Source organism: Leptinotarsa decemlineata, unplaced genomic scaffold, assembly GCF_025532065.1.
Source record: "Leptinotarsa decemlineata unplaced genomic scaffold, Ldec_3_MD MMD2_tig00001719_RagTag_RagTag, whole genome shotgun sequence".
Classification (NCBI taxonomy): Eukaryota; Metazoa; Arthropoda; class Insecta; order Coleoptera; family Chrysomelidae; genus Leptinotarsa; species Leptinotarsa decemlineata.
This window is the reverse complement of record NW_027412569.1, coordinates 8,909,517-8,936,094: the sequence shown is the minus strand read 5'-3', so window position 1 is coordinate 8,936,094 and position 26,578 is coordinate 8,909,517. Positions and strand designations below refer to the sequence as shown.

General features: G+C 35.3%; 2 protein-coding genes across 3 annotated transcripts in view; one reads left to right on the top strand and one right to left on the bottom strand.

Moving 5' to 3' along the window:
• Positions 1 to 21,509, bottom strand: part of vlc (disks large-associated protein 2) — a 59,082-nt gene extending 37,573 nt beyond the window's left edge. Inside the window, exons 1-3 of one of the 2 annotated variants that reach the window (XM_074176428.1) lie at positions 21,328 to 21,509; positions 11,585 to 11,659; positions 2,816 to 3,035 (exon numbers count right to left, since the gene is read on the bottom strand). In XM_074176428.1, the coding sequence (XP_074032529.1) occupies positions 2,816 to 3,035; positions 11,585 to 11,634 (270 nt within the window). In that variant the 5' untranslated portion in view covers positions 11,635 to 11,659; positions 21,328 to 21,509. The remainder of the gene's footprint in view (positions 1 to 2,815; positions 3,036 to 11,584; positions 11,660 to 21,327) is intronic. The other variant, XM_074176427.1, reaches the window with a different exon arrangement.
• Positions 21,510 to 22,362: 853 nt separating this feature from the next.
• LOC111513958 (uncharacterized) lies at positions 22,363 to 26,414 on the top strand. Its single transcript, XM_023170182.2, is given in 8 exon segments — positions 22,363 to 22,664; positions 22,717 to 22,846; positions 22,901 to 23,165; positions 23,168 to 23,330; positions 25,468 to 25,540; positions 25,542 to 25,588; positions 25,657 to 25,936; positions 26,268 to 26,414. Coding segments are annotated over 8 exon segments (1,035 nt in total). The 5' UTR covers positions 22,363 to 22,608; the 3' UTR covers positions 26,289 to 26,414.
• Positions 26,415 to 26,578: the final 164 nt, after the last annotated feature.

Here is a 26,578-nt window from a genome sequence, read left to right as displayed (position 1 = left end):
AGAATGTGCATAATTCGTAGTTTAATATTGCAGAGTGCTTGACAAAGAAATCTGACCCAATAACACCATTCATATCACTACCAAAGTCATTCACCACATGAAATTCGTGACCTATCTTAACGTCAGATAGTTCTAATGTAATATTAGCCGAGCCTTGCGTGAAGACAAAACCCGCTATGCCGTTTATTTTGATTCTATTTGTCGTATCGACAAACTGATTTTTATTTATACATGATGTAAAAATTACGCTTACCGAAGCACCCGTATCCAATAAAAATTTCAACTCACTTTTTCCGTTTTTCATACATACATAATTAAGACCATTCATACTTAAAACCTTATAATCACCTACATTCTCACTGACTCGACCGAAAAAACTGATTAGCTTGCGGGGAAGGGTTGTTTAATTTAGCATCCTGAGCGTTTTCCATAAAAAACCCTCTTCGAGATGGACTGAAAGTTTGGTTGTTGTGATTATTCCAACGCCCTCTAAAATTTCCGCGAAAATGTCCCTGGTTTCGACCCCTAAAATTATTTTTACTATGCAAACTACTTCCTCTGATCTTATTCGATTGTGAGTTATTGAATTGTCCGGTACTGAAATTTGGTCTTCCCCTATAATTCTGCTGAAATCCTCGACTCGTACGGTTGAAATTATTAAGTTTTGAGTTCCCTCGCATGTGAAACACCTGCGAAGAAGAGGTTGCACCTCCCGTACATTCCTCATCTACAGCTCCCGTTATAGCATCTTTCAAAGCGCTATAGTTCCTAGCTTTTATGACAGTTCCCAGATCGTGACTTCGCAGTCCGTTCGCGAAAGCATGAATTGCCAGTTTTTCGTTCGCAACTTTAAGAATTTTCATTGCCTCGACATTTCCATCGGCTTGCGCTATTGTCAAATCGACCAGTAATTCCTCGATTGATTTACCAAATTCATTCACTGATTTATGTTTTTGTTTTGCGTTATGTAATTCAACTGATAAACTTGCGGCAGAATGCTTTGTCAACAAGTGTGTTTTGATGTCTTTAATTAAATCAGTATTAGACGGATATGACGACTCTAATCTCATCTTTGCACTTTGTGACAATCTAGTTTTAAGGACATAGTTTGTTAGTGTTATTTTTCCATTATCGTCTAAAAGACTATCGTATAATTCAATGGCATCTATTAACTGTTTTACAGATTCCTCCGAATTGTCGGTTATAGGCAATAAGCTTGACGCTATTCTGAGATCAAATTTTTCACCCATTATTGTAAAACTTCTAGTAATTTCTGTAATATTAGCTAATCTAGTCTCTAAGGTATTTCGAATATCGACTAATAATTTGTTTGAAGATTCAACATATAACTTAACTTTTTGAATTATATCTGCATCTTTAGGGCCCGCATTGAATTTATTTTTCACTTCATTTAACTCTGATTCAATCCTATTTAATTCTTCAAACTTGCGATTTATAGCTTTTAGATCGACTCGCCTCTCTTTGCTATCTTTATTTAAATTCCTATTAAAAACTTTGAGTTCTTCAAACGAGTATCTAAATAAGTCTATGATGCTCATTTGCTACGCTAAAGACGAAAATAAATCGATATATTGATACACAAACTTATACTAAATAAATACGACCTTAAAATGTCTTTCCATGTGTCATCCAATTTCCACTCTACTTGTTGTTGGTTTTCACTTTGGAATGCGTGAACCACCCATGAAATTCGTTTTCTTCTCACTCCTTACGCCTATACCAACTCCTGACTCCTCGTTATCTCTCTTCTTATCTTCTTTTCTAATGATTTCTGGCACCTCTTTATTAGAAATGCGCCGAGTGCCAAAATGAAACAGGCGAAAGCTACTATGCCTAGTACTTCGGAAACGGAGAACCCATTGCTAGCTGAAACTCCACCACTGTTCCCGGCTTGGCTTATGATTACTTCTTCTTTACTCTCTGTGGATCCCATGTTGGAAGATGTCAAATGCAACTCGTCTCTATTTCTCAGTATCTACCCGTTAATAACATACGTGGTAATCCTGGAATCATCCTGGCATGATCGCCATGTAATAAACTCACTTCAGGTTCATTTATAAGGAACGGAATGAAACGACTTCGTAGAAAAACTTCCTCTATTCAGAATAACTCAAATTGATCTACCTTGTTTCAATTACATGATCCTCGTCGTAATCCTTCCCTATCTCAATGTTACATAATGTTTTAATAACATAAGATCGGCATACATCGAAAAGAGCTGTCCTGGCACGTATTAGGTGTTCTAATTAGAATATTGTTTATTTCTCAATTTGTTATTGTTCCACATTATTTGCTATACCAGTACAGGACGACTACGTCACAGCTACCTCGAGTTGGGTGTTCCACAAGGTACCGATCGGAAGCCCAAAAAGGTCCAGAATGGACCTACATAAATTTGCACGTGTTTTTTCATAAGGAATGGCTAAGAACTCCTATAGCTATATTACTGTGAAAGCGTTAGAATGACCTATAAATAATCATCTCTCGGGGGAATAGTCCAGTCATCACCTGAAGACCATTGTGGATATTAACAATCGAAACGTCGTGAAGTAGTTGGTTTGAAATCTTTTTAATTTCCATTTCATTTTTAATTGTTCAATTTCAAATTTTTTCACGGTTTATTGCTTGATATAATTTTTATTCTTAGCTATTCATTTCAATTTTCAATTTCATTTGTTCTTTCAGAGATTTCAAATCATATTATATCATTATACTAGACAGTGGGAGTCCGAACTAGCAAAATTTTTGCCACCCCTTACAAAAATCGTCAACGCTCCCCCATTCGTGTAAATACCTGTTGGAGATGTCGGCAGTCGGCCGTCTTCCTCGAAGAATTCCTGCGGACGAGCCCGCCCTTCCTGCTGCCGGCGCCGGACGAGTTGCGGCGGTGCAGTCGTCCCCCGACTACGGCGGGCACCGTAGGTAGCAAGCAGGGGCGTCGCGCCGCCGCCGGCGTCGTCGGTATGCGGGTGACGCCGAGCAGGAGCACCGTGGATCGCTCTTCCGGCAAATCGCTGCGTCCGGCAAGAAGGAGAAGATAAGAAGAAGAATAAGTTTATTTTTTCGAAACACATGGTTACGTGCAACACACAAAACACAAAGTTTTTCGTGCGACATATAGGTTAGAACAGGGCGTGCGGTGGAGATCAATCTAGCAATCAAACTAATCGGAAATAGCAGAGCGGAGTCAACTTCCACGTTTAAGACGGCACTGAAACGCCACGGAAAGTTTCTTCATGATCGGCAGTTTGAATTGTGGATAACAGTTGAACAAAAAACAATTTAAACTGTGAAAAACGAATAATCGATAATTCTAGACACTACACAGTTTAAATTTGTATATATAATCGACTAATCGTTACTTTGAGCTGTAAATTATTGAGAGATAAATTGAACAGTCGATCATTAGAATAATAAGTTGTCGGTTTCAACTATCATTTATAGATAATAATCTACGGTTTAGAGTGTCGACTATGGTGAGTCTATAGTTTGAACTGTTATTATCTATAATAGGTCTAAGACCCTTTTAGCTGTATATTAAAAAAACATCTGTAGAACTGTCTATTTTAAGAGTGTCAGTTTAAACTGTGGATTACAGTTGAACAAAACATAATTCAAACTATGGAATACGAATAATCGATAATTCTAGATACTATACAGTTGAAATTTGTATCTGAAATCGACTAATCGTTACTTTGAGCTGTAAATTATTGAAAAATAAAACAAACAGTCGATCGTTAGAGAAATAAATCGTTGGTTTCGACCATTATTTATAAATATAATCTACGGTTTAGATTGTCGATTATGGTGAGTCTATAGTTTGAACTGTACTTATCTATAATCAACCTACAGTTTAAACTGTGGATAACAGTCGAACAAAAAACAATTTAAACTGTGGAAAACGAATAATATTCGGTTTCAACTATCATTTATAAATAATAATCTACGGTTTAGATTGTCGATTATGGTGAGTCTACAGTTTGAACTGTGATCATCTTTATTCGGCTAATCGACAATTTTGCTGTATATTGAAAAAAATCTGTTGAATCAATTTTAAGAAAGATACTGTCTATTAGTCGTAATCATCAATTTTAACTGTCGACTATAGATAATCAATTATGGTGATTGTTTGAAGTACAGATTATCTATAGTCGACAGTTGAATCTGTCAACAATTTGAACTTTCGTTTACAAATTATAGACAGTTTGAACCGGCGATTATAGATAATCCACAGTTTGAACTCTAGATTAAACTATCAACCGATTATGGCAAATTACACTTCAAACTATCGATTATTAAAAACTGTATATCTATATCTATATGATTTTGAATGAATAATCAGTCGTTCAAACTTTGAATAATCAACTGATTAAGGCAAATCAATTGTCGATTATAAAAAAAATACCATATCACTTCAACTGTCGATAATGTCGAAATAATCAACAGTTTGAACTGTGAAATAAACAGAATTGATTATGGCTGATTTAAAAAAGAATACTATATCGCTCAGCTATTGATTATTACAAACTGTTGTAGCTGTCGATTAAAAAATAGTACACAGTTTAAACTGTTAATTATTCCGCTATAGTCAATTATTCAAACTGAACATTATCTATAATCGACAGTCGAATTAGCATAGTTGATTATGGCAAATCGATAGTACAAAAAGTTGCCACTGTCACTTCTTCACGAATTATTATTCAGTCATCCTTGTTCACTGTGTTCCAACATGGTTTATTCTACTGAAGAAAGAATAGAAATTATTGCAACCTATTATCGAAATAATGAATGTGCTAAAGCTGCTGCAAGAATGTATAATACAAATCATCCAGACCACAACGTGAGCCATCAATACGTTACACAGGTAATGGATAAGTTCCGAACTTCAGATTCCGTCCTGTCGGAAATGACGGAGTTGAAGTTGCAGTTTTAGGACATGTACAAATGAATAATTGACAATCTATCAGACAAGTAGCTAGAGCGTCTGGTTTTTCAGCTACTAGTGTTTTTCAGATTTTGAAAGCCTACAAATTCCATCCTTCCAGATTAAGGCTAGTTCAGGAATTAAACCAAGATGATCCTGATCGTCGACTTCAGTTTTGTGAGGTGTTCAGCGAGAAATTGACCAATAACCCAAACCTATCATACAATACATGTTTTACAGACGGAATGTTGAAGTGAATAGACATAATTGCCGTTGCTAAAGCGATGTGAATCTTCATTTGGTGATGGAAACACATTCACAAACTCCACAAAAATTGAATGTCTGGTCCGGCATTCTTGGTAATCATTTTCTTGAACCATTCTTCATATATAGCCAAGTGATTGAAACTTTGCACCAGTCATGTTAAAATTTTTATAGCACATTTTCAATTTACCTCTAAAAATGTCCGTTTAAGTAAAAAATTTATCAGAAAAGTTGAACTCCATGATGAGTTTGTTATGTATATATGAATTGATGACAACCGAACTTGTTTTTTAAAATAAAGGGATATCTTTCAAAAATAAGCAAAACGTTAACTTTATCCTATGGCTATAAAATTGCCGTAGACACAACTTTTTCAAGTAACTTTTTGTTAAATTCGATCTAGAAATGCACTTTTTCAATTTTTTTCAAAAAAAAAAAGTTGAATTTGACAAACACTGAGCGTCAGTGGGTCGCAGTTGGCCGCATCATTTCAAGTTAAATTTAAAGCACAAACAAATATATATATATATATATATATATATATATATATATATATATATATATATATATATATATATATATATATATATATATACAAACTGATTTTATGTATGAGTGAAAATAAATGCACTTTTGTTTTTACATATAATTGCATTATAGATTAAGTGAAACTTTGTCCACAAGCTCAATCTTATGACAATTAAACGTTTAACATTTAATTTGTCAATAACGAATGAACAAATTTCGAAAAAAAATACAGAGGCAATAGTGGGACAAAATACCTTTCAAGTGATGTATCACTCGACCCCTCGTGCCATTGAAAAAAATAGGAGGGGGTAATTGCTAATCGCAGGGGGGTGAAGTTTCGGATACGATTTTCATATCAGAATTAGCCCTCAGAATTAGCCCCGCTAGAAATAAAAGTTGACGTTTTTTTTGAAATTTTTGATTACACGGTCGTTTGTGACTTACAGGGGAGGTCAAGTAAATTCCCTTTTTCAAACTAACAAAAATAGCTTTTTTTTTATAAACAGATCCTCTTCGACGATACGTATCTCTTTCAAGGGTCGTACTTATTCATTATTTTGTCATTACTATTCGAGACATGGTCATGCATGGTTTCGATTTCATCGTACGTGAAATAATGTAAACGGAGGGGGATTCTTTGACGCAGGGATTCGTTGACGCAGAGCTGTAAACAATAAACGAATCGTAAACGAAGGAAATAAGGTCTCGTGCGGTCGAATGGAATTTGAGAAGATTGTTTTTCAAAGAGATTAACTCGCGTCTTTCGTCAAGTTAGTAAATTGAAGGAAATTATCTAATTTGTCGGTTTTATTGGTTCGCCATATGTGTGTGTGCTTCAATTGGGAAATTGGCTCTTGAAAGGAATTTCAATTGAAAATTTTTCACGTGTTCTGGCTCGGAGGCTGGATTGAGTCATTCCATTTTTATTTGCACTGACTACGTTTACACGACCATGTACCATCAGTTGTAATAACAATCAGGGTTTTAAGTTACACATCAGGTTCGTTCCAACCTTGAGTCACCAACAGATTTCCAACAGTTTGTAAATCATTGTCAACGCGCATGTCTGTTGAATATTGGTTTCTGATTAATTTTAAATTTCTCATTAGAACAGCTGATAGTTCAACTGAAGTGTGGCATGAAATTTCAACACTACCTTTAAAAATAAATCTAATCAAGTGTATTTCTGGAGAGTAAAAGAAGGTTGCAGTATTTTATATCTCTATTCTATTCGGAAAGAGAAATGAAATTTTCTATGTTTTTTACCACTTTTATTTGTAACTAACGTTACTGTAGTTTCTTCCTACATGGACATTCTCAAACTTATACAATGGAGTTTATTGTATAAGTTTGAGAATGTCCATATAGAACGAAACTGCAGTAACGTTAGTTACAAAAAAAGTGGTAAAAAAACATAGAAATTTTCATTTCTCTTTTCATCATGATTTCCTACCACGTAGTAACAGCTACATCCATCAATTTATCTATTCTATTTACTTATCAACATGGAACTGGAAGGTCACCGCAATAATTAAATTGTGTAATTGAAGATATTCATATTTCAGATTCACTTAAAGACTTCCTAATTTTTTCTGCGCCAGCAAATATATAATTCATTTTCCAACAATTTTTGCAGGTTATGTTGTTTGCAAGTTGCATGATCATAAAACAAAAACAGTAATACGGAATACGCATGCGTCAGATTGATGGTTAGAAGATAATCCTCAAACCATTATGATAGATTTCGAACAGGTTTGAATTTTGGATGGAACAGAAAACTGATAGTTTACTAATTGTTGGAAACTCACGTTGGACCATAATCACATTACTGCGCAGAATCCTGACTGTCAGAAACTGTTTCTGCCGCTGGTTGGAACGAACCTTTAGTATTTTCAGAGAGATATACCGAATTGACATTTCGGTAAGAGTATCAAAGGCAAGTACATTTATACAGGGCGCGACTGAAATTCATTATTGTACTGGTTACTTAGTCCACTGGTAGTTTCAATAAAAATGCAGGTGGTGGAAGACCAGAAGCTGTAACAATGCCCGAGTTGGAAGAAGCTATACTTAATGCGATAGAACAAGATCCTTCAAATAGTACCAAAAAGATTGCACTGCAGCTAGAAATCAACCCAAAAATCGTATGGACAGTTCTAAAAAGAAACTTTCTATACCCATATCACATACAGTGGGTCCAAGCTCCACTGCCTCGGGACTTTCACCCAAAATTTATATTTTACAGGTGGTTGATTCATACGATGGCACACAATAATAATTTCTCACCAAATATTTACGGACGATGTAAATTTTTCACGAAATGCTATACTATGAACTTTCTACCAGCAAGATTAACAGGTGAATCCTACACGAACTTTTTGCGAGATCATTTACCCATTTTGTTAGAAGAAGTGCCGGTATTTGTAAGAGGCAACATGTGGTTTATGCACGACGGGGCCCCAGCTCATTTTAGTATTCTTGCACGTCAACACCTCGCCACCACCTGTATTGGACGTGCAGGACCTCAAAATTGGCCAGCTCGCAGTCCTGATATGAATGCTCAAGTTTTCTGATGGCTTTTGTTTATAAAACTCCTTTACTAGATGTGAATGAGTTGTGGAAAAGAATAATTGACAATTGCAATGACATAAGGAATACTCCGGATATTTTTGAACATGTCAATGACGAATCGATTGCAGTCGTGAATTTTAGAAACACCCTGCATAGGGTAGTACTTATTTCAAAATATATCACATGAAATTCTAAGGAAATCATCATCTCTATTCCTTGTGTTTGTTAAAAAACTATTATCATTATGACATTTTATGTTTGTAATATTTTTACCTACATAGGTACGTAATTCAAAATCCAAAATATGAATACATTGGCTCGTTATATGATGAAAATTAATGACACTATCCATGATAATATCAAGTGGTCTCAAAAGTTTTGTCCGTTTTGATGAGTTCACGTCACACTGTAATACAGGGTGTTTCAAATTCGATCCTCACCATTGGGATCTCGGAAACTATGAGAGACACGAAGATGGTTAAATTGGAACAAAGTTGCGCATTTACCTGACTAACAATATGCCGTTGAGAGAGTTCTGAAATTCCAAGTATATCCGGAGATATCCGGAAAAACAGAAATTTCGGAAAATGGTTATTTTTTTCAGGCTTTATTTTTGGAGGATTCGAAAATAAATTGCACTTCCACAATGGCACTTTTTCCCTGCTACATAATGGTGTTTTCAGATTTGATATTCGACGTTTCGTTTTCCGGTCACCATCATCATGACCACCATCATTCAAAGGCGCTACATTGGATTCTTCCTGTTTTGAATAGAACCAGATTTTACCTTTTCAATGATAAGTTATCATTATTTTTACAAAAAATTCAAGATATTGAAAAAAATAATTCTTATCATAATAGGCTTTGCCTTTGATGTTTCTAAATATGACTTTCAATTTGTTACACTCAATGACATTTTGTTATTGTACAAGTCATTGAATTTTTGGCGAAAAATAGCTTCAACGAATGAAGAAAATAGAGATATGATACAGATTTATTACAAATACGATAGAAAGTGTTAGGTCTATTTAGATAATCTACCTTTGGCTAACTATAACAACATCTGGTTTCAACATGATGGTGCTCCACCGCAAACTACCAGACGATTATCTAATTACCTGACTAAAATGTTTGGTGATGAATGGATAGGAAATAATGGGCCGGTGATGTGGCTAGCAAGGTCTCCAGACTTAAGTCTTATGAAATAACTAGCTAGATGTACTGTAGACAAGACAAGATTTAATTCTAACTGTACTCTTACAAGGTTTGAAACGTAATGAATGCTTTTACAAAATGGCAATGTTTCACATCGGTAGTTAGAGAAGGGGTTAGATTCGTCGTTGTAGGGATAGGCGTAGGTTTTGTAGGTAGGAAAGGTTATAATAGCGGGCAATTCTCAAGATAAGGGATACAAGAAACAATTAAGGAATTTAAAGGTAGCTATTTGTAATTTACAATATTTACATGGAAATAAAGATATTCGAGAATATTGAATTTGGAGTAAGTGGATTAAAAAAGACCCGTACATTAGATAACTAACTGGAAAACCCCGATTAGGAATAATGAAAAATTGAATAACTTAAACAAGATTAGTTAACAATACATAAAATAAAAATAATGCCATAAAATAATCTGTTTTGTTGCACAAATTTTAGAGCTGGCAACTCTGGGCTAAATACTAAAAAATTAAGATTCCCTTTAAAAACATAATAATTTCGATAGCAAGATTTTGAGACCGAACAGTATCATATCTCTTGTTTCGTCATTCGCGAAAGCCATTTTTCATCAAAAATGCAATGACTTGTACAATAACAAAATGTCACTAAGTGTAACAAATTGAAAGTCAAATTAAGAAACATCAAATTCAAAGCCTATTATGATAAGAATTAATTTTTTGGGTGTAACAAATTAAAAGTCAAATTTGGAACATCAAGAATTAATTTTTTTCAATACCTCCAATTTTTCGAAAAAGAATAATAACTTATGATACATCATTGAAAAGGTAAAATCTGGTTATATTCAAAACAGAAAGAATCCAATGTAGCGCCCATAAGAAAAAATAAAGTTGATGATGGTGGCCGGCGACGAAACGTCGGATAGCATATCTGAAAAAACCATTATGTAGCAGGGAAAAAGTACCAATGTGGAAGTGCAATTTATTTTCGAATCCTCCAAAAATAAAGCCAGAAAAAAATAATAACCATTTTCCGAAATTTCTGTTTTTCCGGATATCTCCGGATATACTCGGAATTTCCGAACTTTCTCAACGGCATATTGTTAGTCAGGTAAATGTGCAACTTTGCCCCAACTTAACCATCTTCGTATCTCTCATTGTTTCCGAGATCCCAATGGTGAGGATCGAATTTGAAACACCCTGTATATCATTGAATACTTATTCAATTAATTTGAAATATTTTGAATCACTGCACATTTACCAACGTAACACAAGTCGGATAATTTCATCACTGTTGTTCGACTCTAGTCAACAACTAGTTTGTCTTGCAGTGAAAGCTGTAGTGGAAGACGGAAAACGAATTTCGTCGGCGATCAGTTTTGGAAGCTTGGCTTGGCAAATAACCGACCGCCTTGGGGAGCCACGTTTATCATTGTTATCCATTTGTTTCCATTTTAAATTCAAGTTACGATTGTTATCAAAATTAAAAACCACTTATTTATTCGTCACCGTGTACAAAAATAGTTGTGGGACAACTGCCGAAATCAAAAAATAAAACTTGACTAAGGTAATGAGTCAGCGTAACCTCTTAGATGAATCTAGCGGACGAAATGGAAACCGTTTAAAATTCTGATGATCATTTTCATCACATTTTCAAGACAAGCGCTGCCAACACAATTATTTCTGATAAATTATAATTTCCGTAAATTCATTATTTGAAAATATTTCATAGAGCCTAAAATTTGAATTCCAAGTTAGATTATCTTTTCCTCTTAGAAAAGTGTACGAAAATACATCCCTAGTACCCCAAATTCAATCGATCAAAATCTATGATTTTCGAAATATTGCTAGGCAAATGACCCGAGTATAAGATGGGGCACCGTAAGTCACGCAAAATTTTCAGAATCATTGGATTCTCACACATTTCAATCGATTGAACCCGCAGCACTTTGGATACAATAAAAAAAGCATTACTGTTAAAAAATAGCGACAAATTCAAACGGCTGATCACAATCAATTATTTAAAAAAGCCACACAAACACAGAAAAATAAAACCATGCTGTATTAGTCGACGAAATCTCGGCCAAAAACAAAATCCAAACCTCTTCAGCCACTTGGATATGAACCGATTCAAGCGACGTTTCTTCCCCATGACACGGCCTTCTTCGGTAATTTTTCTAGAACGAAAAAAATAGGACACGATAATACAAGAGATTCGATGCACACGTTTATAAACGATATCCACGGATGCACTGCAAACGCAGTACCGAAAATCTTATTTAGAGCATCTCTAGACGACCGATCGGAATTCCCTACGGGATCTATTTTTAGCTACCCCAACTATTCCAAGAGCGTGGCGAGCGAGAGGGGCCATCTTGAACGCCGAAGAAAAAGTCCCGACGCTGAAAAATAAATAGCGAAGAATACTTTTGACAATAACGAGCAGTTATACAGCGCCTTCCAATTGGAACGAGCTACCCTGTATTTGTATAGGGTCTTCTGTTAAGCGCTTCCTATATTTATCTACTATAGTATAACAATTTTCAATTGAAGGTAACTCATATACAAATTGAACTGAGAGCTAACGACAACAATGTTAAATGTTAAAACTAAATTCTTACCGGAGTCATTTTTATTGTCTATGCATCGCCATTGTAAATAATTGAAAAGTAATATGATTCCATAAAATTTGCCCCCGTAACAAGATAGCTTCTGCATATCGATAGGATGTACGAGCGAATAGGTGAACCAGTTCGTTACATACTTTGAAACATCGGTAAACTGATCACCACTTCGCAGGTCTATTATATTTGCGTCCTTAAATTGCCATAACTAGTCATTCGGTTTCTTCATTATCAAGCGTCCTTATCTGCATAGGCGTAGTGTGTTCTGTTTCTTGTGAAGGTAACTTTGTTTTGTATTTATTAAATATATTTTATTATATTTATTGAATAGACTGTTATATTTATTAACTTTAAAATATAAGATAGAGTTGGCTCATACTTGTTTTTCAAAATACATTATCATAGATTTTCATTACATTCACCCTTTATTGTGAGATAATTAGTTGACCTAGTCATTAAACTCAGGTATAAATGTTCGATAAACTTAGGTATAACTGTCATTAATTAGTTCCTAGAATATCATTAGTTTCTAGGTAGATAGTAATATTTCAAAAAGTATATATAAATCACAATGTATGTAGAATTCAGTTTGTTAGTGAACATGCATAAAAAAGCTACTTTGCAGCGAAACACGTGTTATGGATTTGTTAATCTATTCTAGTGAAAATCTCACAATAAAGTGTTTTTCAAAATACATCAACTTTAAAATAGTTTTTGAGGTAAGTAAACAACTGACAAATAGCTGAATAATATGATTGAATTTTATTATTTTTATAGTATTAAGATGGATGCCGCAGCAGGTCCAAGTAATGTACAAATAAATCGGAAGTTTATGTCGTTAGAAGAAAAACAGATTGTCTGTAGAGCGTACGGAAATTTAAAAAATACACTCCGTACAGTGGAAGCTGTAGCCCAGTGGTCATTTTAAACGGGAATATCCGTGTCAACAATTGAACGCATTGTACGTGAAAAAAAGGTGACTGGGATTGTGCAAGCTCCAAAAGTACATTGTCGTGGTAGAAAAAAAATTGAAGTGGATGAGTACCAGAAAAATTTTGTACGCTATACCATTCATTCTTTTTTTTTTTTGAGAATAAACCGCCAACCCTCGAATCCATTAGGACAAAGGTAATGGATAATGATCTCATTCCAAAAATGAGCAAAGAGAAGTTAAGGAAAATAATAAAAGAAGATTTAAAATTTATATATGCCAAACGATCCCGTAAATCTGCCTTAATAGAAAGAGAAGATATAGTCTCATGGCGACGGAGATATCTTCGCTCTATTAGAGAAATGCGTTCTGCTCACAAAAAGATTTATTATCTGGACGAAACGTGGGTGAAAGCTGGTCACACAGTATCTCAGATCTGCATGGCAAGATACTACCGTAACTAGTTATCGTCAAGCTTTTGTGGACGGTTTATCAACAGAGTTACGGGGACCAACGGATAAAGGGCAACGACTAATTGCCGCCCATAAAGGTAGCGAGAGTGGCTTTTTAGTCGATAGTGCACACATTTTTTAATTTAAAAAAACGGGGATTATCACGAAGACATGGACGCCCAACGCTTTGCAGGATGGTTTGAATCCCTTCTTTCACGAGTCGAGCCAAATTCGGTAATAGTAATGGATAACGCTTCTTATCCCAGCCGATTAGTAAAACAGCTGCCAACTATGATCACCAGAAAAGCATACATGCAGAGTTGATTAGGACAAAAAGGAATTCCATTTTCCGAGGACATGGTTAAGGCCGAGCTTATGAGTGTCATTAAACAGCATCGTGACAGATATCTCCAGCATGTGGTGGATACAATAGCTCGTGCTGCAGGCAGCACCATTTTGAGACTTCCACCTTACCATTGCGAGTTAAACCCGATAGAATTAATCTGGGCTCAAATTGAGGGTTACGTAGCTCGTGAACACGTGACATAAAATTTCTGATGTCCAACGTTTATTAGAACTCGCAATGGAACGGATACGAAAAGAAGATTGGGCTAATGCTGTAGCCCATGTGATCAAGGAAGAAGAGAAAATGTGGAGATTGGACGGGATGGTAGATTTAAGTGTGATTGGGGATTTCTCTTCGGACGAGTCTGTGGATTCTGAAACTTCATAAGCATAACATAGATAATTATTTCTTTGCTTTGTAGTTCTCTTTCTATATAAAAAGAACATAATAATTATTATGTAAATTTTTCTGTTTTTTTTTGAAGTGATGTATTAGGCATAATGAGAAAATGTAATCAGTTTTAACCATCGAAACCAGGTAGCGCCACCTACTATAACAATTTTTACGTAATTACCTATGTAATTACGTAAGAATTGCCATAATTTTCCAATAGTTTAACAATTTTTTCGACTATTAAAACAGTTGTTTCAAGAATTGTAATGAATTCCAGCAACAAAATGTAATAACCATTTATTATAATTTTGCTTCCAGGGTGGAGGGCAGCTGTTCCCCTACCCCACGCCGGTTACGCCGCTGGCTAATGCAGTGGAATTTGTTGGTATTTATTTTCTCAATTCCGAAGTGTTTTTACATAAAATACACGGAATAATTTCGCACTTCGTTGTGGTTTTTCGATGCTCTCTCCGTTTCATCGATCCCGGCTTCGTTAATAACCCTGACCTATCCGATAGCCAAACAGCAGCGCGGCGAATCGCGTTATGTTTGCATCAAGTTCAACGTACCTCTGGCATCAATCTGAGATGCAATCGAGTTTTTAATTTCTACGGAAACGTCGATACTTATTTATCCTAGCTGTTTATTCAAGTTGATTTCCCGAAACAACCGAGCGCAGTAGCTCCTCGTTAAAAATTACTCAATGAAACCGATCGTGCAGATCGGGGGTTCTCAAACAGCGGGTCGCGAACCCGGGGGGTCGCGGAATGTGTCCAGGGGGCCGCGAAGTATGAAGGAAAAGTAAGAAAAAATCATGAAGAGAAGAGAGTTGAAAACTTTTTTCACCACTTTCATTTTAACTAACGTTACTGCAGTTTCGTCCTATAAGGACATTTCAAAGTTATGTCCTATAAGGACATTTTCAAACTTATGCATTAATATGTAAGTTTGAAAATGTCCTTATAGGAAAAATAAAAGTGGTAAAAACATAGAAAATTTTCATTTCTCTTTTCTTCATTATGATTTCCTACCACGCAGTGACGGCTACATCCATCTACACACATCGGAAAAGTCTAGGGATATTTTTATAACATACTAAATATCATAAAAATAAATGCATGAGGTCGTTTAATTTCGATTAAATTGGTACACTCGACCACCCTGTAGATTTCTATGGGTTGAACAAAGCCTGCAAAAACGGTAACTAATCTTTTATCAAGTTTTTTACAAACTGTAGGTTTTCGGCTAAAATGAATAATCTGAAAATGTCGAGTTTGTACATTCTATGCAGTTCTTGCTCAGCAATTAAACTGGAAATATTTGCTTTAACATGGAACGCCATCACTTACCATTGGCTGAGATGAATAGAGCTGTAGGGCTTCTTCAAGGTGGCATGCGACAAAATGATGTAGTTCTTCGTTTGGGGTCTCCCAAAGTGTTATCAGTCGATTGTGGCGGCGTTTCCGTGAAACTGGCAGTCCAGCCGAACAACATCCAGGGCGAGGACGCGCTACAACTGCAGTTCAAGACCGATTTTTGGTCTTAACCGCAAGAAGACAACCGACAATCACAGCACCTGAGTTGGTTAACGTGTTGCAGCAGACGCACCAGGTAACCATTGGTGGTGATACTGTCAGAAATCGACTGCATGAAGCAGATCTCCACAACAGAAGGCCACTTAGATGTCCACCTTTGTCGAGAGGCAATCGCGGTAGAAGATTAGAGTGGTGTCAAGAATATCAAAACTGGGATGCAAATGATTGGGCCACAGTTTTGTTCACAGACGAATCCAGATTTGGATTTCATCCAGATTCTCGTCGAGTAAGACTGTGGAGACGACCTGGAAATAATGAACGTTTGAGACACGTCCAGGAAGTCCACACATACAGAGGTGGTACAGTAATGCTATCGGGCGGAATCATGATCGGCGGCAGAACCGATCTCGTTTTTCCAAATCGCTCCCTCACAGCTCGACAGTACCTCGACACCATTCTTCTACCTATCGTCCGTCCGTTTGCTGGTGCTGTTGGTGAAAACTTCCACCTAATGCACGATAATGCTCGTCCACATGTCGCGCGTCTAGTGACTGACTGGCTCACCAACGAAGGAGTTGATGTATTGCCATGGCCAGCACAATCACCGGACCTGAATCCCATCGAGCATGTGTGGGACATGCTTCAACGAAGAATTACTCCGCATATGGGGAACATTCACACAATGTTTCAATTGAGAGAGCTTTCAATCGCTGAATGGGCAAATGTACCTCAACAAGACATTGACAATCTCATTTTGTCGATGCACGATAGATGTAGGGCCGTAATAAACCAGCGTGGAGGCCATACTTTGTACTGATTCCAATTTTTTTTGTATTATGATTTTTTTTGGGGTGCCAAAGAAGAGCCATATTTTTTTTTTAGTTTTGCTTATATGCGCACTCAGTATTTTTGACCATTTAATAAATTATGTTGTAAGTTACATTCGTTTAATAATCACCCGTCACCCTAAAGCGATCTAAAAAATAATTATTGCCATTTTTAAAAATATCCCTAGACTTTTCCGATGTGTGTATTTATTGTAAGAGAAAATCAGTTATTGCTGTAGTTTGGTACAATCATAACTGAGAAAATTGATTTTTAGGATGTAAAATTTTGATAATGTCCCTAGGTATCACAAAACTTTACGTAAAATGAAGATAATAATGCCACATAATATTTAGAATGTATTTTTCAATGTACTTTACAATTAAATTAAATGTTCAAAATGACCACCATTAACTTCTTGACAATAACCGAGGCGATTTCGGAATTCTCGTACAACATTTTGTATGACCTCTGGTGTTATTTTGTTAATTTCTTCCGTTATCCTAACTTTTAAATCAGCAATATTGTTTGGTCTATTAAAATATACTTTAGATTTTAAATAACCCCATAAGAAGTAATCGAGAGGAGTCAAATCGGGGGATCTAACCGGCCATTCGATCGTTCCACATCTTCCAATCCACCTATTGGGAAAAAACCTCATTTAAATAATTTCTAACTGTACGTGCAAAATGCGGTGGAGCTCCGTCTTGTTGGTAGTAAATAGTTCGATCCATTTCATTTGGATGATTAACATCAGGAAAATGTATTTGTAATGTAGGCACTAGAAAGTTAATCAAAAAATCTAGATAAACCTCACCATTAACAGTGCCCTCAAAAAATAAAGGCCAATAATTTTATTGTTAATGATACCAGCCCAAACGTTAACTTTTTTAGAATATTGAGTGTGAGTCGCACACATCCAGTGAGGATTTTCTCTGCTCCAATATCTACAGTTCTGTCTGTTAACTGTTCCGTTTAAATGAAACGTCGCTTCATCAGAAAACACTATTTTGTTTATGAACTGCAAATCTGCGTTCATTCTGTCCATCATCAATTCACAGAATTCTTGCCTTCTTTCAGGATCATCTTCATTCAACTCCTGAACCAACTGAACTTTGTAAGGGTGGTATTTTTCTTTATGCAAAACTCCCAAAATAGATGATTTACTTACATCATTGTCGGCGGCAAGTTCTCGAGTTGTCTTATGCGGATTTTCCTCAGTCTCTAGAAGTACATCTAACTTTTTTTCAACAGTAAATTGAACATTTCTACCTGGTTTTCCAATATTTTTTACATGTCCAGTTTCACAAAACTTTTTTTCAATTTTGCTAACTGTAGACTGCGACACGTGTTGACCAGGGTATTTATTATTAAAAATTTCACAAACCTCCTTTTGAGTTCTTGTTTTATTACCACAACCAATCATAATTAAAATGTCTATTCTTTGAGTCTCGGACAAATGAGCCATAATTAAATTTAATACGCCCACAAATATTATATTGACGTCTTTTAGTAACTTTAAATACCTAAATGACAGCAGCCTACTAGATTCAAATCAATTATTTATTTGGCTTTTTGTCTAATATTTTAGTATCTTCAAAGGTTTTTTCCAGGATTCAAGGTTAGTAAGGAGCGTGTTACAGGGATGATCTGTTTAATAGATCAGGTTATTGTCAAGAACTGAATAATGGTGGTCATTTTGAACATTTAATTTAATTGTAAAAATTAATTTTCTCAGTTATGATTGCACCAAACTTAAAAAACTTTATATTGCTCAACAGAGGACTAAAACAAGGTGCCACACGACCCCTTTGCTATTTGAAATGTTCGAGGGGGTGCTTATAATTCAGAAGGGGTGCTGGAGGCGGATAATATTTTCATACTGTAAATTGTCAATTTAAGAATAAAAATCGACCTGTTTCAGTTTTTTTCACATAGTACATAATAACGCTAAAAATGAACTTATTCCATACATATGGACCGCTCTGTATATATAGATGTAGGAGATAATTATATAAAACAATTTAAAAAACATGGTAAAAACAGTAGAATAGTAAACATTGTAAACAAGCAAACCATACTGATGTCAAGTAGCCAGATCAGTTTGAAAATATTCAAAATACGTTTAACGCTATTTTTGAAATTCATGGGATTTGAAATTTTCTTAATGAATGTTAAAAGTTGAATAAATATTTTTATAGACATAATATGGGGTCCGTTTGATACAGGTGTTATCAGGTACAGGAACTATCAGATTATAATTTTGCCTAAGAGTATAACCACCAGCCATGCGGATATTATCCCATTGCTCAAACTCATGGCAATGATTCTTAATATAAGCGACACAATTTAAAATATACATGGATATCACAGTTAAAATTTGTAATTCAGTGAATAACTGCTTACAAGAATCAACATATTTTCAAAACACATAGTTCTTAGTATCTTTTTTTGAGCAATCAATAGATCATTCAGCAAACTAGCAATAATTTAGTCTTGAGTGGACATAGGCATAGTAGTAGCTTAATAAAATATTAATGGGGACAGAATTTTTGATATTCCAAATAACGAAACAATGCTTGCATAAATTTATAGAAATAGAGTCAATATGATCATTCCAGGACGTGCATTATCAGCTTTCCGCCTCCACCTGGACGAGAAAAAAAAATCGTACCGTGACATGTCGCACCATTCCGACACCATACTCGCCTTAAAAGGACCTCCTGCACTTGTTTTTTTGTAGCACGCGGACGGGCCGTCACGTAGTACCTGTCGCGGTACTTGCTCCGGTACATACGGTTTCGCGAACGGTACGGCTTTAGCAGAGAGAGGAGGACTTTTCAGCTGACTTCCATCACGCCTTTACCATACCAGAAGTAAAAGGACTGGAATGTCTTCGTTCGCTATTCGAAATATAATCGTGCGACCTATTTGATAAACCGAAGCGATAACGTCGATAGTACGATTCAAATAAATACCTCCGAGTATTAATGGAGGATTTTTTTTGCGTGGTAGGTTTAACAGGAATGCTGCACGGTTTGCAGTAAACCTTTCACAATGATCATTCATGAGAAGTACCATTGTTGAACTGCAAATAGTCTAGGACGAGGTCTAGGACTATTGGGCTTTGCTGGATGATAGAATTAGCAAGTTTATAATGACAATTTTTGATATAACCCGAACTAAAATGTCCGACACAAAATTTCGCAAACCAACATCGAACTCCCCAGAGAGTTACTTGTGGTGTTCCACAAAGATCGGTGCTAGGCCCAATTCTCTTCTTGTAAAATATTAACGACCTAGCTCGCATTAATATAGCTGCAGAGATAACCCAATTCGCAGATGACACTACATTATTTCGGCATGGCAAGAATGAAAGGGAACTGCATGATTTCATCAGCATGGATATTATGAAAATAAAAGACTGGTGTGATGCTAATCTCCTGTCATTTAATATCTCAAAAACTAGCATCATCACCCTCAAGTGCTCCACACTAGGTAGAGGTAGAGGTCTTTCATGTATAATGAAAAAAAAAAAGTTTTTAACCACTTGCCAATTGAGATCAAAGGCATAAAATTTAGAAAGTCTGTAAAAAAGCTTCTGATTTCAAAAGCCTATTATTCTTTAGACGACTATAAGAATTGTAACACTTTGTCAATAAGATTTCATCTTCGACAATAAAGTACCTTTTGGATTGATTTTGATTGAATCATTTTTTGTAAACAGTCTCATCTCCAACACAGACATTTATCTTTTTCTATTAATTGGATCTTTTAACTCTTTGTTTTTTTTCTCTAAAGTTTAATTATTACTCCCTTCAAATCTGCCAAAGATATTCTCTTTTCAATTCAGGAATATGGCAAAAGTATCACATAACCAAGTAAACAAATCAATTCACACTTGAAGTGACATAAAACTGTGTTTCAATCATGATATCATTAGTGGGTATTTCAAATTTTCGTCAATTTTTTTTTCTATTAGTTTTCAATGTTTTTCCAGGGACCCTAATATAAACAGTTAGGTACGCCAATGTAATGCTCACTTCAGAGCAGTTTATTACTCTCTATCAACCAGACTAATATAGATAGAAAACTCAAAACTCTTTTTTTTAAGAATTAATCTCCTAAAAATATCCCCCTTTCAAATTGAAAACATATATAATTATCTCAATGAATGTATCCATCTGAAGACTCACGTTGTCTCAAAAAATTAATTTTAAAGATGGATATTTCAGTCATGTACTTGAAATCTGAACTAGTATCAGTTGAGAGTCAAGTTTTCAGAATCAACCTATACAGCATATTAGTAAAACTTTTTGTGAAGACTATAAAGAGACAATAAGGTTCATTCTAGTTGGCAATTTCGCTAATTATTCCAGTCAAGAAACAGTTTGAACAGTGAGTCAAGTTGCTTGGAAGCCGACAACTCAAAACGGAAAAGAATAATTTCTGCACTGATACCGCCAGTGCAATTATCAATCATCAGGGCCTTAACTGGAACGATATTCATCAAAACACCTTGCATTTGGCTCACTCATTTCCCGTCCTAGATAATAGATTTGGCATGCAAATTAACCACGAACCTAGAACGGTGGTTCAACTAAAAAACCACGACACTTAGCAAGATCGTAACAAAAATACTCGTTCTCTTTTCAAAGCACATAAAAGCAAAATTCAAAAACATAAAAGGGTGTCATGACAAGTAGATCTGTGCAGGTGATTAGAAACTGTCCACTTACCGATTCTTGATGATTCAAATGCTACGGGAATTTGTCCACTAATTTCTTTGAAACATAATACGTCCGAGATGATAGTTGCTGTCGAAATTGTTTTAAGGAGAAATTTCACACGCACTGCCTACACAACTGAGCCACGAACGTAGACATATTAAATTTTTATGAAAGTTGACAGAAAAACAAATCGTGAGTCGGTAACGTAGAGTTCGCGCTATATTTTCGGCGTTGCCGGATACTCGTAATTTGAGGCAATATATGTAATTCAATAGCGTAAATGGTATTACATTATTGAAGCGACACTTAAAACTCGCTAATCCTTAATTTTACCATTTAAATTCAGTGTTTTTGTGTAGTGTTGAAAACCACATTTTTCACTTTTTGATTTTTTTATCACTGACACTGATGACTTTAATTTATTTTCTACTATTGAAAAACTATGCGACAGTTTTTTTCTTCCGTTTATTCAATTTTAATGAACAGAAGAAACAAATTTGAACGTTAACAATCTCTGGCTACACTCCTTTCTTATTTCAGAGTTTATTTCACATCAGTTGGAGTTGATATACATTTTGGGGCATTCAACATTTACCTTCTTCAAGTTGTGAGTGAAGTATTGTCTGGAAAGTTATATTGAAATAAGTTATTGTCCTTTCATATTTACAAATTCCATAATTGTCGACCGAACACATTTTCAGTGACTGATACACAATAAAGTTTTGAAATGTACGCATGAAGTACCGTGAAAACTGCTCATTTTCGACATAAGATCTAGTATCATCTTCCAAATGTTATTTTGAGAAAAATTTTGTTCAAATCTTCATATTTCATAGGAATTTCAGTAAAAACTGACAATTCGAATTTTTTGTTTTCCTTGAGTTTTGCAGCGTCTCTGCGGCAATATTCCACTCGAAAAGCAAATTTGTCTTCCTATATTCATCATTACTAATTTTACGTCATACCACACGTAGAAAACATTAACAGTGATGAAAAATACCGTACTAATATGTTCCCAAAAATGTTTAGGGTCATTGAATTTGAGATAAAAAAATCCGCATTAAGTGTCGTTTCTCTGCACTTCCTATGATTCAAAATTACCGAAATGAAAATCTGGCAACGACTAGGTCCGCTCTCATAGGTTGAAATTTGAAACTAGAAAATTCGTAAGGAATTGGTTTCGCCAAAATTTTATTTTTTTAGTATTCGTCACTCTTGTGGTGATCGTCGATGTTTAATTTGAATTTTATTCTGCGATTTTAATTCCAGCACAAATATACATATGAAAAAATGTCGGACGATGAATCCGATAAACAATTAGCATCCTACAACTCTGCTGTAGAGAGGTATATAAATTTCTTCAGATCCAACATGCTCATTCTCAATTTCCTTTTTTAGTTATGAACACTTGGAATCCCTTTTCCACCAAAAATGCTTAGATTTTACGCGAATAAAGCAAGAACTCAAGAACTGTTCCGATAAAATCGAAAATATTATCCTGGGCGAAGATGCTAACTGTACATTTTTCGTGAGATTCGATAATCTTGACTAACTACAGTGTCGCAGTTAATCTTTTTTACAGGTCGACTTATACCAGCTAAGGAATCAAATTTTGGAACTTTCGAAATATGTAGAAAGGAGAAGTCAGAACATGAAGCCTTTGAACGCAAGAAAACCTTACGACCTTGTTGTGGCTGGTGGAAAAAAGAAACCCGACAGCGACAATATGCTGAGTTTCGTCAAGGGAACCATCGAAACTCCTAGAATAAACGGCTTGGCCGAAATCGCAGGTTTGTGGGAGATAAAGAAGACTCTGAAGTCTCTCGTAGTGTTGCCCAGAACTCAACCCAGTTGTTCCTCAACCGTAAGGCCTCTAATAGCGTTCTTTTATTCGGACCGCCTGGCACCGGAAAAACTCGCCTGGTTCATGCTCTAGCACACGAAGCTGGAGCCTTGCTGCACTCTGTTAGCGTCTCTAACATTCTTTCACATTTTGTTGGACAGTCAGAGAAGTACGATTGAACTCATTCTTATACTTTTTATTTTATTTATTATTACTATTCATATTCTCCAATCTCTTCCACACTGTTAACTCGTTTGTTGCAAAGTTTTCTTCCTCTCGTTTTCTCAATAGGGTTTGTGTTAGAAGCATGGTTCCAACGAGTTAAGACTTAGAACATACATGTTGAAGAAGTATGAGGAAAATTTTAACCAATTATCGGTATCGATTGGAAATATATTTTAGTTTCATATATTCTCGATTGAAATATTTAACAGATGATGATCGACTGTATTGCCAAACTAATTGACTGTTATAAGGAAACAAGTATAGCTGATATAGCAAGTAATCTAATAATAACACTGATGATCTTCAAACAAGACTCAACCTCTGACGGAAGCAAGAAACTCTTTCGAAGGTTCAAAATAGATGAACATTTCAATCTAGCAGACTACTATTTTAATCTTCATGCAGTCATTGTTCACTGTGGTTCTGGCGTTGAATTTGGTCATTATTACGCCTTGGTCAAAGATGAAACGGAATGGTTTAAGTTTGACGATAGTTATGTCACGAAGTGTTCTGGCGATGTAATGAATCTATTGAAGCCTCTGGAGACACCCTAGGTTTTGTTTTATGAGAGAGAGGACATTGGCAGATCAAGATCTTCAGATGATGTGGTGCTGCAGGTTTTTCCTGCAGCTGAAAAAGCAAATGCGCCACTGGAATCAATTAAGTCGCCCTGGAGCGCCAATCAATTTTTATTGTTGTTTTTATTTTTATCGTTGTGTAAATTGTTTTCAATACAAATAATCCACATTTAATTTCCATATATGGATCTGCAAATACCGTGATTCTTCAATCATGAATCTTCAATTATGAATGTCCACACTTAGGACCAACTAAAAAATGTATATGAACTAAAGAAATTATCGAATTTGGATCAACTTTATAAATTGTCAATTTGTTCCTTTATTCACCTCATCATTATATGAAAAATGAGAATTAAAAGTTCTTGATTTTATACCTTTTTATATTGGTAACTATCGTTTCTGCAGTTTGGTCCTACAAGAACTAATACAATGAACTTAAATGAATAATGAATAAACTGATATACGAAGTCAATCTGAACTGCTACAGCTTGTCAAATGTAGGAAGAGCTTTCTAAATTATTTTGTGGTCTCGCTCAGTAGACGTGTGTTCGTTAAAAGAGGGTGAGTGCGACAAAGAGAGAGAGAGAGAGAATTTTCAAGTCTCATCCACGATTTGACTAGCTGTAAATAAAAGACTAATGTACCGGGTCTGATAAATTTACTAGTTAATACCATATAAACCTCCCACAAAAAAATAATGGTTACATCTCGTAATTTATACCACGCCGCCCATTCCATACAAAGAAACGGCCGACGTTCGGTAACTATTCTGTTCAAAACAAAATTCTATATAAATCAGTATAAACCACGACATAGTAGAATAAATATTTATTGAGATATGGAGCTACAAAAATGTACAAAACTTTTGAAATAACCAATAAAAGAAGTAAAACATTTTTGACCAGTAAGCAAGGAGTACATTGGAAACCCCTTCAAGAAGTAACTTAAAGTCGAGGAAGGAAATGATATTAAAGAAATGGTTGGAGAAATGAACAAAATATTTTCAACAATTACTGGAAGGAAGATACATCTACAAGGAAACTTACTGAACTCTCATGGTAACTGAAGAAGAAACAAGATTATATGAGTATATGAGATGATTCAAATTGGATAAATATCTGTGACCCAAAATATGTCTGTTTAGTAATAAAGATATAATGGTGATCCATCGATATGTTGATGTAAAAAATATTTATTACTTCTGAAAATTATTTATTTTTTCAAGACGTTTTACTCTGATACATCGATTTGAATCTGATTCAAAAAAGTATTATTCCTTTTGTGATTGTGTTGCTTATGGATGTACTTATATATTTGTGTATACTGGTATGTCTATTATTGTTTTAATGTCTAGCTGTAGTTAATCTGTTCACACTCAAGGTTTGTCTAATGCATTTGCAACACATTACTTGGACCATTTTTTTACAACTCGTGTGAACTTGTGTGTCAATAAATTATTATATTATTTTGAATAACGTAGGAAATAAATGAAATTTTCAGAAATCTACAGTTCCTATTCGAATACATCAGAAACAACAACGCCTTTTCGATATTGTTCATCGATGAGGTAGACGGGTTTTTGCAGAAAAAGAATTGATTCTGAGCAAGAGCATTCTAGAAGGTAATAAAAACCTTTCAAAAGACTCCTCAAATCGATTCAAAATAACCAACATTTTGCCTTCCCTTCAGGATCAAAACGGAGCTGATGTGCCAAATGAGCAGGATCGAAGAAAACTCCAACATGTTCCTCATCTGCGCGACGAACTGTCCCTGGGACTTGGATACGGCTTTTTTGAGACGTTTTCAGAAACGGATTTACATTCCGCTTCCAGATAAATCCGAAAGATACGATCTCTTCAAGTTGTTCACGAAGGACATTGCCCTCGAGATGAGTTCAGTCCAATGGGAGCACATCGTGGAAAAGACTGAGGGGTTTTCAGGTTCCGACATTTCTGACTTGGTACAGCAGGTAGATATTTCTTCTGAATTTTGATAGAAATTTTCAATTTTCATAGAGCAATATAGCGTTTCATTTTATGCTCTTCGATAGTTCTATATACGAGGTCGGTTAAAAAAAAGGTTAATGTTAAAATTTAGCAGGCTACGTAAAGTTGATTGGCGATTTTATTTTTTCATGTTAGATCAAAGATTTTGCATCAAATTTTTAGTAAAGTGGTTATGTATACAATGTTGATAAATAATTGATGCTTTTTTTGTTTCAGCTCTGATTCATCTTAGTTATTTTATAGTGTTGTATATTTCTTGTGAAAAAGAATTCATTATTATTACTCTGTTCACAGGCCTTGAATATCCCATCCTAGAACTCCAAGACTCGATAATCTGGAAGATGTATGCAGACAATTCTTACGAACCAGTCACAGACACGGACAATTTCAACTTGGAAAACATTGTGTGTCGCGAACTGGGTGACTTACCTCCGGGTTCGGTTAGAGTGAGGACTGTACAACCGTCGGACATTTTGAATTCTTTACAAAATATCAAGCTGACCGTCAGCATGGATGACATAAGAAAATATGAGGCATTCAACAGCAAACAGTAATTTTTCTCGAGGAGTCATAGTTTGTTATTTCGTTTTCTGGTTGATTTTGTT